General features: G+C 36.6%; 1 protein-coding gene across 26 annotated transcripts in view; it reads left to right on the plus strand.

Annotated features, from left to right (window-relative positions):
* The window catches only part of GPC5 (glypican 5), a 610,346-nt gene that overhangs the window by 181,122 nt on the left and 416,315 nt on the right, over positions 1-12,909 (plus strand). For all 26 annotated transcript variants that reach the window (XR_012579095.1, XM_074535608.1, XM_074535598.1 and 23 more), the window contains one exon: positions 11,971-12,091. Coding sequence is in view for 25 of the 26 variants with exons in the window: in XM_074535608.1 (XP_074391709.1) it covers positions 11,971-12,091 (121 nt within the window). In the remaining variant the exon portion in view is untranslated. The remainder of the gene's footprint in view (positions 1-11,970; positions 12,092-12,909) is intronic.

Raw genomic sequence — 12,909 nt, forward strand, 5'->3', positions numbered from 1 at the left:
AAGAATTCTAATCACTTTAGAATGGAAAACTGAAAAACAGAGAGAATAATAGGCTTGCTTCAGGAAGCTTACCACTTCAGAAAGCAGTACCCCAAGGGTAAGACAATCTAATTTGAGTTTAGGTGTTTAAAAGTTCAGTATTGTGTCTAGACTGGTTGTCTAGGAGGCATATCCAGTGGAGAGGACAAGTCATCATTTCATCCTACGCTATTGCTTTATTTCCCAAAAGAAGGAGGGCCTTCTTTTTTCTTTCCATTTCCATACTCTGTGGGAAGTAGATGCTTAGACAATAGATGCCTAATTTTTCAATAGCTAAAATAAGTAGGTGGAGTACAGTTGCTAATTATTTCGTAATATTTCTTCTTCTTATGGGGAGCATTCTCAGGGTGAAAATTTGTGGCATTTGTCTAAAGGCTGTATTTTGTTCAGATTTGATTGAATTGGAGTCACTGCTGCATTTTTATTGCATTTTTTTTCACAATGGGGCCAAACACAGAACAATTACTGTGATTCATATGACAACAAAACTGAACCAAAGACCTGGAAATATGATCTTCATAAAATTTAGTTAAAATATTTTTACCACCAGGGTCCTATGAACCTTTTCCTACTGAAGAGAAAATAAATGTTTTTACATCTACTCATCTCTATCTAAAAGAAAGAAATAACTGAATGTGATAGGTATAATTTGTAAAAAGACACAAGAAGGGATGGTTGGGAAGAAAGGGAAACCCCTAAGTTTATCAAAGCTCTTAAACCTCCAATACAATCCCTGTCTTTAAACACTTAAACATTATCTATATCAACTTTCTTAGCTCATTTATTTATTGATTGTGCCCACAAAAGATAAAGAGTGAGTTCATCTTTTAAAATAAACATTAAAAGATGGTTCCATATGACACATGAATGCAAGAACTATTGGGCTGAAATGTTGTGGCCAGCACTGAAAGATCCTTGAACATGTTTTTACCCTTGCTCCTGTCCCCTGTGTCATGATATTCTTAGTGTATAGTGTTGACATTATTCCTATTCTGCTAGATATTAAAAGTGTGCATCTAAAACATGCTTTTGTGGTACTGATATAATTTTGTCTAACAGAATTGGAAATGAAGGACACAAGTCTTAATAGGCCAGTCCAGATAAGTGCATAGTGACTTCCCAGAATATCCTTCAGCCTTCTCCAGAAGTTTGTTACTTGGAACAGAAGTTCAGCTGATTACTCTGCTACTAATGGCTTCTGAAACTGAAGTTCTTCATGCATATGCCACTATCTTTGAGTACAACTTTATTTGAAGTCTATATTCTTCATGATCTGTCCTGAAATACATTAAAAAAACACCCATCATGGCTCTCCATGGGTATGTCATGGAGGGTGAAAAGCACCAAAGGTTAAGGCAACTGTACTTGTCTTTCGTATAAGGTTAGTTAAGCACCAGTGCAAAATGAAAAGTTCCTTTACTGTAATTGCTAAAATATGGCATTGTACAAAAAGCCTAATTTCCCATGAAGATTAAGTAACACTATCACATAAATGGCATTATAGTGTAATGCTTGTTTCTATTATTTAATAAAATGCAGCCTGCTGTAGAACTTCTGATACATAACTCTATATTTGTTCTTCATAGGAGCTATTCACAGTGCTCTGAGAACAGGCAATGTGGGTAGTTTGCAAATCAGGGAATGCCAATGCTTCCAGCAAAAGTGCTGTGAATAATAAAGCTGTGAAATGAAAAAAATTTACAGGTTGGCTCCTGAACAAACTTCTAGTTGCTGAGAAAAGTTTTCTCCAATCCAAAATGTGGAGTCATCCAGAGGACTGATTTTCCTTCCACACAGATGTATATGAGGTAAGTGTGCTTGAGTAAGCGTAAAACTGTTTGAATGAAGAGGCAATTACATCCTCAGGAATCTCCTCAGGAAAATGTTACATTCTCCAAGACTTGATAGTATTGAAAATGGGAACAGATTACACTGAAGTGTTTTATCTGGGAGAAAAAAAAAACCCAAACCAACAAAATCAAAACAGCAAGCAACAAATAACAAATCCCTTCCTGTCCCCCATCCCCCCTCCCAATTACTATTAGGCGCATAGGTTTCAAAAAACATTTAAGATAAAAAGTGTCATCTGTTGTGTGCGAGTCATCGAGTCCTAGTATGCATCATTATCATTAATCCACATTTAGATAAATTAGGAAGGCAAAAGGAGCCCAAAGCCACAGAGATGGATTGGCCGCTTACACTGATTTATTAATTATTCACCAATATTTTGCTAACTCTGGGTGTACTTGGACAACAGAGAAGGACAGCATAAAGCAACTTTTTCATATGGGATTTAATTCTTTAGGATAAACAAGAAAAAATCTGTTGAATAGCTCATGTCAGTGAATTTCCTGAAATAGCACTTCACTCAGCATTGCACAGTGACTTAGGTTGATTCCTCCATATGGCCTTTATTTGCTGAATAACCTTTTTTCTTTTATCAATAATCATATTCAAGTTAATTATCTGCTTGATAGTCCTTCACCAGAGCTTTACTCTCATTTTGTGCTAATTTTCCATAAATTACCTCAGAAAAACCCCCAAACCATTCAATAACAAAGAACAGATTGTAAAGGTGCACTTTTGACATCATTTGTAGTGGTGTACTTCTTACGAGGTTGATGGCTGTGTCAGGTATCAGTCCCAAAATTATCAGGTGCATTCCAGGTCCCTAGAGGACCCTTGGTTTCTGCACTGAAGCATTATGTTGGACAAAATATGGCATGTCATGCTTCTGTCTTCAGGGTTTGATGTTCTGCATAATGCCACAGTTGTATGACCCTTTTGTCATTTCCAAGAAGAAATATTTCAGTATCCTATAGGGGAAGCAGGCCTCTCGATTTTACACTAATTAGGCTTGACAGCTTTGTATTTCCAAGTTGCTTGAATTGTTTTTCCAAGGTAATTCCTTTTGTTTTGCCAGCTATTTGCTGTAAACATTTATGTGCTTGTTTATGGTAATTAATATCTCTCATTTCCTTGCTCCATTAAATGAAGGGACAATAGAATTATGATGGTTGTTAGAGGATTTCCAGAATGCTACAAGAAGAAGGAGATACTGTTGTCCTCATTTATATAGATTTAGTGCACTTGCATATGTCTGCTGTTTAGTTATTTTCTAATGTAATAAGAATTTATTTTCTCAATTTAAACATGTGACTTACCCAAAGCACCTAGTTTAAATGAAATATCGGTCTCAAAGCTCTTCTTTTCTCTTTTACAGACCTTGCAATTACTAGAACACATTTATTTTTTGAGGTGCATTGCAGACATGTTTTGTCATGCTTTTTGGAGCATTCATTTTGCATCACATATAAGACTAGTGTCTCTGTCCAGAAAAGAGCAACATGCTGCAGGGATAGATGCAGATAGATAACTATTACTGTGATTACCATTAATTGACAAGAAGACAAATTTCGATGGCATCTTTCGAGTGAAAATTCTTCAAAAGTTGTGTAATTTTTGAAACAGTATAAAATTTGCTGTGCTAGAAGAAAGCTTTAAGAAATGAATTTTCAGTATGTAGGTTACAGAATTTTTTCTTCTGAAGAAAACGTAGCTCTTAATAGAAGTTACATTATTTGCAAAAAAGGAGAGTGTCTGACTTACAGACATCCTGTAGAAAATTTCAGATGCACAGTAAAACAATCCTTCTAAATACATGTTCCATGCATAGCAACTGGAGACCAGCTGATGCTTTCAGAAATCTCTAGAGGGAAACTTGTCTGCCCAAGGAAGCCTTCAGGACATCATTAGCACTTCTCAAGGCCTGTTAAGAGCTAATTTTTGGGAGACAAGCCAACATTGAAACTTTGGCCAACTGGCTTCCAACCACATACAGAATCCTTTCAAAAATTTTAGTGTTCAAACAAAGGCCGTGATGGAATGTTGGGGCTTATGAGCTTTAGAAGAGCATAAAAATGTTTTGTAGGATTAGAACATAATGGAAATTATTGATGATAAAAGATCTTGTACTGTACAAAATAAAAAAAACAGGACTGTGCCACACTTGGAAATTCATTGAAATAAATACTCTAAAAGACTCTATAATATTTTAATATATACTTCAGTGTTGTTTTATTCATGTGAACCTAGTTTCAAATAGCTATGTTAAAATGGAATATCTTTTTTAAAAACACTATTTCAAAAACATGTTACTTAGTCTTCAAATGTAGAGAAATCTTAAGACTAATCTGCTATTTTTTGTTTTCCTTTAACAAGGCAGGTCTAGTCAATGATAAAAAATTATATACCTGTCTTTTTAAAGTTATGTTTTAGCCTAAATAATTATAGGAGCAAATTTTTTTTTCTGAAGCACAAACAGTGGTACAACTTTACTCTGTTTTTTTTCCACTCTTCATGTTTAACAAGTGTATATGCAATCTGTTTTTTTAGAAACATATACTAAATTGTAGGTCTGAAAACATTGAAAAATTCAAATACATTTTATTTTATATTTTATTTTACTGAAATTTTTATCAATTAAAATGTATTGAAAATATCTAGGGGAAATGGGATCTGTCCTAGAATAACTACAAGTACTGTTTCTGATAGCTAGGTGTTGAGATATTTTTTACAAACTTTCTGAAGCTAATTTTGCAATATCTACTCTTTAAAAACTACGTAACACTAAAAAATAGCCAGCATGTCTAAGTTCCAAGTAGTTTTTATTATTGCAGAGATTCTTTGATTTGTTCATATTTGGTAATTAAAATTTACACCACTGAACACTCTTACTCATTTGTTGTAGCATATGTTTATTTTTCACTTGTATTCAGGTAATTGTTAATTTCTCAAATAACATTACCAGAATTTTGAAATGCCCAGCCGTGATGCAGATGCTAACAATAGCAGGTGTAAACCAGTAATTATCAGCAATCATAAAGCAAGCAAGCTGAGTTATTAAAAATCATATCCCATGTCTGAAATAAAACAAAATGTAGTGGGCACACTGTGGTATTTTACCATTCTTAAACACAGTGAGACTATATAAATACAGGTGCTTGCTCGAAACTTGTAAGTGCCAACAAGCTAAGTTCTGAAGTAATTTAGAATTCAATTAATGTGAGAAGCTGAACAAAACAAATCCCTTAACAAGGCCAGTACATGAAGGCTTACTTTTCAAAACTAGTGGATACAAAAAAAGAAAATCCATTTCACAAAGGAGAGAACATTCTGCAGAAATTGCAGCTTGGTTACTGTATTAATGGCAGTTAAAGGATATGAAAACAGGGAAGGTAAATAAATATACTATTTTAAAAGTTGTTTGGTCTCTTGAGCATATATTCTCATCATCTGGATCTTCTCAAAGAACCCAGTAGAAGCAAACACTTACTTTAAAGAGTTCTCTAGCATTTCACTGCTTACTTCAAGCAGATGAGAGCCAGCATTGCATCATTTACACCAAATTGGTTTCAGATGCAGAAAATTAGGTGGATGGAGAGAGACTTCATCATTGTTACCAGATGAGAAATTTGTGGTTGTGTTCTGTTTACTGTCATGAAGATTACTCTAATGCAGTAAGATTTCATTTGAGATGAAATATCACAAATGACGATGAGAATTCTATTGCCACAAAGTGATTATCAAAACAAGTTTTGTCAGGCAGTGTCTCTGTCAGGCGGCAGCTCTGGCCCCGCTGAACGTCCTACAGCTGCGTGACTGTCTGACACACACAGCATTTCAGGGCTAAGGCAATGTAGCCCTGTGTAACCCTGTCCCAACCACAACAGTCATCTCAATTTCATCACCCTTGGCACTTTGAGAGCTACCCAGGAATCTCTGCATTAAGAGATTCTCTGCTTGGGACAATTGCCACTATCAAGAGCTACTCAGGAATCTGTGCATTAAGTTGTCAAGTTACCCAGTTGTTACCAAGTTACCAAGGGTAACTTGACAACTTAATGCACAGATTCCTGAGTAGCTCTTGATAGTGGCAATTGTCCCAAGCACTGAAAAGCACAAGATTCACACAGAATCGTAATTAAGGTTGGAAGAAGCCTTCAAGATCATCTAGTCCCACCGTCAAAATAGCAGCATTATCACCATAAACCATATCCCCCAGACTCCTCTCAAACACTTCCAGAGGTGATGACTCTACCACCTCTCTGGGCAACTTATTCTAATGCCCAACCACTCTTTCAGTGATCTGGGCTTTTTTTATATCTAATCTGAACTTCTCTTGTCAGATCTTGAGGCCATTTCCTCTTTCACTTGAGACATGGCAGAAGAAACTCTCACTGCAGCCTTCTTTCAGGTAGTTGCAGAGAGCAATGAGGTTCCCTCCAAGTCTCCTCCAGGCTAAACAATTTCCAGACAGGTCCAATTTCCACAGGACCTCTTTATAGGACATGTTTTCCAGACCCTTCATAAGCTTTGTTTCCTTTTTCAGGATATGTTGCAATGCCTCAATGTCGTTTTTGACATGACTGCCCAAAACTGAACGTAGGATTTGAGGTGAGGCCTCACCCATGCCAGAGGGACAATCAGTGCTGGGCCACCTGGGCACGTGCTGGCTCATGTTCAGCTGTGCATCAGCCAGCGCCCCCAAATTCCTTTCTGATGATCAGCTCTCAAGGCACATTTCCTCGAGCCTATGGTGCTGCAAGAGGTTGCTGTGAACCCGGTGCAGGACTCAGCACTTGGCCTGGCTGAACATCATGCCATTGTCCTCAGACCATTGTTTGAATCTTTCCAGATCTCTCGGCAGAGCCTTCCCACCCTCCAGCAGATTAACACTCCCTAATTTGGTGTCATTTGTGAACTGACTGAGGCTGTATTTGAGCCACTTCTCCAAACCATTGATAAAGGTGTTCAACAGGACGAACCCCGGTAGTGATTCCTGAGGAACACCACTGGTGGCCAGAAGAAAGCTGTGACAGGTGGTGATGGTAGCAGTTGAAAGAGACACATCAGGATGGAGTGACCAGCTAAACTTGCTGAAGTGTGGAATATCACCAGGTCTCTTGGGAGAGGCTTGACTGCCAGTGCATGTAGGGATGTTCTGCACAATAACTTTTCTGTCATAGTACACTTTTCATTACTTTAATCTCCCACTTGAAACATGGTCAAAGTGCATAAAAGTAGCTCAAAAAGGAAAATCATAATCAGTGGTTGACCATAAACATGATGTATTAGTTGTCATCCGAAGATGTGTTATACAGATTATTTTGTGCTGGAGGGACATACCTGTACAGATCTTCCTGAAGCACCACATCCAAAATGGCTGAATCAAACAAGAATTTATGTATTTATTACTTCTAATGGCTTTTCCAACTGCATGTACCAAGAAATCAGTGATAGCAAATAAAGCATGATTTTCTCTTTTGTCTTGAGAGAATCAAAAGTAAACTCCACCAATTGTATTCATAAATACAATAGAGAGTAATAGGTAATTTATAGGTATTTGTATGAATATTCATATATTGAGCTCAGAAAATGGGCACCTTGTTATTCATCATTTTAAAACATGTTTATAGAATACAAATATATTAGTTCTTGGGGTTTTTTCCTAATGCTGATGAAAATGAATAGTACTTGGGGACCAAGTCTGCCTATTAAAGTGATGTGATACATTACCGTGCTTGTACAGAAAGGAGCACAGATGGCGGGTCTATTATTTCTCTAGCAAGAAATTTGTCATATTTTTTCCCCAGGATTCAAATCTGAGCAACACTTGCTTAAGTCAGACTACCTCTGTGGGGATCCTTAAAATATTTTTCCCATTACTTGTACATTAGGAGTTACAGAAAATGATTAATGCCATATTAAAACTTTAAAATGAATGAAGTCTCTCAAACCAAGAGTCTGAGATTTTCCTATTTCCCCCAAATAAAGGGAAACAAATTTTGCATGTAAATGTGAATCTACAGGGATGAAGTTTTGTGTACCGTGCTCAGATTCCCAATAGCCCATTTAGCTTCGACAGATCATTTAATTTACATTAGAATACTTGAAGATGTTAGATTTTTAGACATTTGTTAATTAAACACAATTACATGGAGTATGAAACAACTTATGAGTAATTTATGATTTTTTGTCGGCAAAAGATACCATTTCAAGCAGACAAAGAGTAGATTAAACATAACCATGTTGACATTCATAATCTTACTTTTATGGTAAGAATTGATACAGCAATATTTAATAAGGTTTTGTCAATGCTTTATTATACATCCAAAGAAAGAAAAAAGGTTTTCAATCTGCCTTATGACTTGTCAGAGCATATAATTACAACAAACTCAAAGTTAAACGAGAGTTTTTAATGTCATTTGGTCAAAGCTGGATCACCTTGCAGTGAAGGCAAATTTAATATGGGTTAGGATTCCAAATAACAAGAAAAATACAAACTTGTACAATAATTTACTTCAATACATTGAGTGTACTCACATTTGGGCATTCATTACACACTCTTCTACCACTCCTTCCTCCTCACACTCTTCCCCTGCTCCAACATGGAGTCCATCCCATGGGAGTCAGTTGTCCATGAACTTCTCTAACTTGGATCCTTTTTACAGGCTGCAGTTCTTCACAAGCTGCTCCAGCGTGGGTCTTTTCCACAGGGCACAGTACATCATGAACAGGCTCCTCCAGTTTGGGTTCTTCCAAGGGCCACCTCCCAGCAAACCTGCTCCAGCATAGACTTCTCTCCATGTGGGTGTGCAGGGCTGTTTCTCTCATGTTCTCAGTTCATCTCATCCACCTCCTCTTGCTCAGCAGTTTTTTCTCCATTTTAAATCTGTTGTCACAGGAGTGCTACACCATCACTGACGTGCTTGGCCTTGGCTAGCAGTGGGTTTGTCTTGGAGCTGGCTGGCATTGGCTCCGCTCTGGGGAAAGCTTCTGGCATCCTGTCCCAGAAGCCACTCCGGCAGCCATCCCTGGGCTTTGCTTTTGCCAAGCAAACCAAATATATTTTGGGCAAAATATTCTTCCAAATCGAATTCCATTTAAATGAATCTTAATTTTTGAAATCCAGCTCTTCATTTTCCATATGTGATGGTTACTTCTGGTATGATCCTGGGGGAGAACTCACATCCAGAACCTGGAGGATCAATTTCAAGACTGAAGTCTTGGAATGTAAAATTAAAAACTCTCAAAGGAGTAAAATAATTTTAAAGCTTGAGTAACAACTCATCACTTCAAAAGTATAAGGATTTTTTAAAGTAGAAAAATATCAACTCCTTTAAAAGTCGAGGTGGGAATGTGGTAAAATCTGTTAAATTTGATGAACCAGAAAACTTTGGAATGTGTAGTGATTATACCAATACTGGGTTCAAAGTGTTGGTATATAAGGATTGGTATTTTCTGTATTGACATAAACTTGTATGGTAATTGGGATCTTCTAGAGCCTGTAACAGACAAAAATGTCAGGAGAATGGGATGAAATGTGTCAGTTTTCACAGAGCAAGGTTTGAAGAGTCTGGGGGTAGTATTTGGGAAGGCTTTAGGTGGAAAGGTGTACTGTTCTGTTGGAAAATGAAGGATAAGGAAGCCAGGCAGCAGAAAGCAGGGGAAATAACAAATTCATTCTGTAAACCCTGGAAAGGATCATGCCAGCTGTTGGTGAGAGAAGGATCAGTAGTGGGAAAGAAGGTGGAAATATGCTAAACAGCTCAGGGAAATAAGAAAAAGTAATACCAAGGTCGTTACTACCAGTAGCTATTGATCCAAATATTTGTTTAATAGACCTAAAGATGTTGCTGTTATCAAGCACTGGTGTGCTAGTTGTCACTGTTTCAATGCATGTCACTTCTGCTTCAGCTTCTTACCCTTCCCCACTCTCAACTGAAAAAAGGTGAAGAGGAATTTAGAGAAAGTTGACTCTGAAGGGGTCAGAGAACATGATTGAAACTCCTGATATCAGGTCCACTCTCAAGACAGCATTACCCCAGCTACTTTCTTTCATGTGAAAGAGTCAGTCCTACAGCAAGTACCAGCTGTGCAAAACTTCTGATTTCATTGTAGAAATAGCTGAAAAATAAATGATAGTCAGTCTTGAATGATTCATAGCCAACTAATTCTCAGGTGAGTGAATACTAATAAAATTGTAGTCTAGGGAACTTTCAGCTTCTGCATGATTTATTTCTTCTTGCATGGTTAGAGAAATGATTATCATTGAATTAAGAAAAGAGAAAGGGTATTCTTTTTCACTGTTATGCGATTCACAGGAAAATGTGCAATAGTTGGGTTTGCAGCATTTGAAAAAAAGGTGTTAATTGGAAAATTCTGAGTGACAGAAAGTGAGAACACAGATTTTGCATGCTGTGAAACAGAACAAGACCACTGGATTAAAAGAATAGACATAACCTTCAAGATTTTTTATAGTGTTATGGTGTGAAGAGAAATTTTGGTGTTCCATTAAACTAGTATGTTGAGTTAAACCAGTTGTTTTTTCTGGTCACTGCAGCATTGTTCAGGAATATATAAATAATTCCTTATTTATTTATATTATTTGTTTTATACAAATGACTGTCAAAGAATTTTTTTAAGGTTTTCATGTTTAACTTTAATTTTTTTTCACACTTAGAATTATCAGAAAGTTTGCTGACCCTGCCCAAATTGCTGCACTAAACAATGGCCCAAGACAAGCAGGCAGACTGTGGATTTTGTACCCCTACATACAAAGTTTTTCCCCATCACTTCAAGCTGGCAAATGGCTCCATTGCTACAAGGCAGCACAAAAAGCTCTCTGCTGCAAATCAGAGTAACACCCCTTCAAGAATATGAGCCATTCATTTATTCAGTGTCTACACTTCCTCAGGAACATCCTCAATCTCATTTAGGGTGAAATTTAAGTAAAAAGATCGAGGACAAAATATTTTTGTCATGTAGCAACCTTTTTTTACTGAACTGCATTCATTGTTTAGCATACATGCAAGCTTTTCTGCAGAGCTAAGAGGACTTGTAATGTTTTTCATAAAACAAATTCTGCAAAATTTAAATATGCAGTGTTGTCTGCACTTATATGCAGATCTAAGAGGCAGGAATTAGATATTTCCTTACTCTGATAAGGTTATTTCCTTTCTTTTCCTTACAGCATAACAGCTGGCAAAATACTTTTGAGACAGAGAGCTATAGAGCTATCCTCTTATAGAGTACACTGAAAAAATATAGCATATGGAGAGTATTTGCATAATGTGCAGTATCTGTGATGAGAAGCTAGATATTCAGTTTTTCTTGCATAACTTGAGTATTACATATAATATGGTAAGTTGAATGAAGAATTGCTTCTTAATAAGCTACAGAATCCTGCTCAGTGGCTAGTTTATTTACTGTATTTTGAATTTTGATGTATTGTAAACAATGTTCTACTTACTGAAGCAGTTCTTTTTTGAATCAGCTTATATCTAGTTGTGATGTCTTTTTATATATCTACATACCAAGTACATTTTGGCCATCTCTTACTTATATAATTTATGCAATGCTAAATAATTAATGCACAATATGGTCGTTATCTTTCAATAAATATTCAGTCTGTGCATGCACTCACAAAACCACTAAAAATCTGCAGGTTTATTTCTGAACATACAGTGTGTATGGAATCTAGAGTTTGTTTTAAGACCTTGAAATGTCACACATTAAGGCAATCATCATGTTGTTGAATTTAGCAAAATCAAAATAGAACACAGTCTTTTTGCATACACACAAAAAGACATGCACAGGGCTGAATGCTTCATGCTAAAAAATGTAGATAATTTTCCTTATTAAAGTTTGCAGTAAACTTAAAATGGTAATAAATAACAGAACTTTGTGGAATGGAGTAATTATATTTTGTTGTATTTCTTTTTTGTGAAAAAAATGCGCACAAAATTAATGCATCTCCTTAAAGAGGTATGCTGGTGCCATGAGAGACAATACAAACTAGAAGATGACTCTCTGAGAGTAGACTTAAGTTACTAAACCATTTTTATGTGTGTTTCTGTATCGAACTAGCTATACACGCCGTGTGGTTGGCAGTGGAATCAAAGCTCAGTCTGCAAATCCAGAAGTAAAGGTGAAGGGAACAGATCCTGTAATAAGACAAATTATTGACAAGCTGAAACATGTTGTCCAGGTAAGGAGCTTTTTCCTATGGATACAGTATAGTTCTAACTACCACTCTAGTAATGAAAGTGTTTTTACTGCACCATAAAGGTTAATTCAAGTTTCTGCTGAGTGCACATCCACAGCAAAACACTAGTTGCTCTGTGTCTCACTTCACTTATTAAAAATGATTTAGTTAAAAGGCTTGCATATGGCAGATAAATGTAGGAAGTGAGGCCCTGGTTGCTGGGCCATCTGTACCTGCGAGCACTACAGCTCAGCGTTGCAGTGAGCATACAGAAGCACCAACAGGATGATTCAGGGATATTAACTGGGTGCACATGTTTACATAATAAACAAGACATAATTTCCTTCTTCCCTCTTTGTTAAATTTGGTTCTTTCTTAACTTTGTTGAGATGGCAGATAAAAAAACTAGGAAGTTTGAATGAAAATCACACGCCTGCTAAATGAAAGTTGGTGTTATTTACCTGGTATGCATATCTGTGACTTACTAAATTTAAGGCTTACAAGGAAGTCAATTCCAATGTGGCTCTGTACAGTTATATTATTGCAATAGGTTTACAAGATTGCAGGTGTCTCTGGTTACATGCCACATTTATATGCACAGAACTAGAGGACAAAAGCATAATTCTGTCAAAGACAACAAGACAACAGTTATTTTGACAACAGCAGCTGCAACAAAATAAAGCGCTGTATTTCAGTTTAAAAATACAAGTTTTCACTCTGATCTGAAGGCTCACTGACCAGAAAGGTTCTACAAGCATTTTTTGTCAGTGACCCATTTAACCCAGTATCCTCTTCACTGCACTGGTAAAAGGAGAGGCTAC

This window comes from Zonotrichia albicollis, chromosome 2 (genome assembly GCF_047830755.1).
Source record: "Zonotrichia albicollis isolate bZonAlb1 chromosome 2, bZonAlb1.hap1, whole genome shotgun sequence".
Lineage (NCBI taxonomy): Eukaryota > Metazoa > Chordata > Aves > Passeriformes > Passerellidae > Zonotrichia > Zonotrichia albicollis.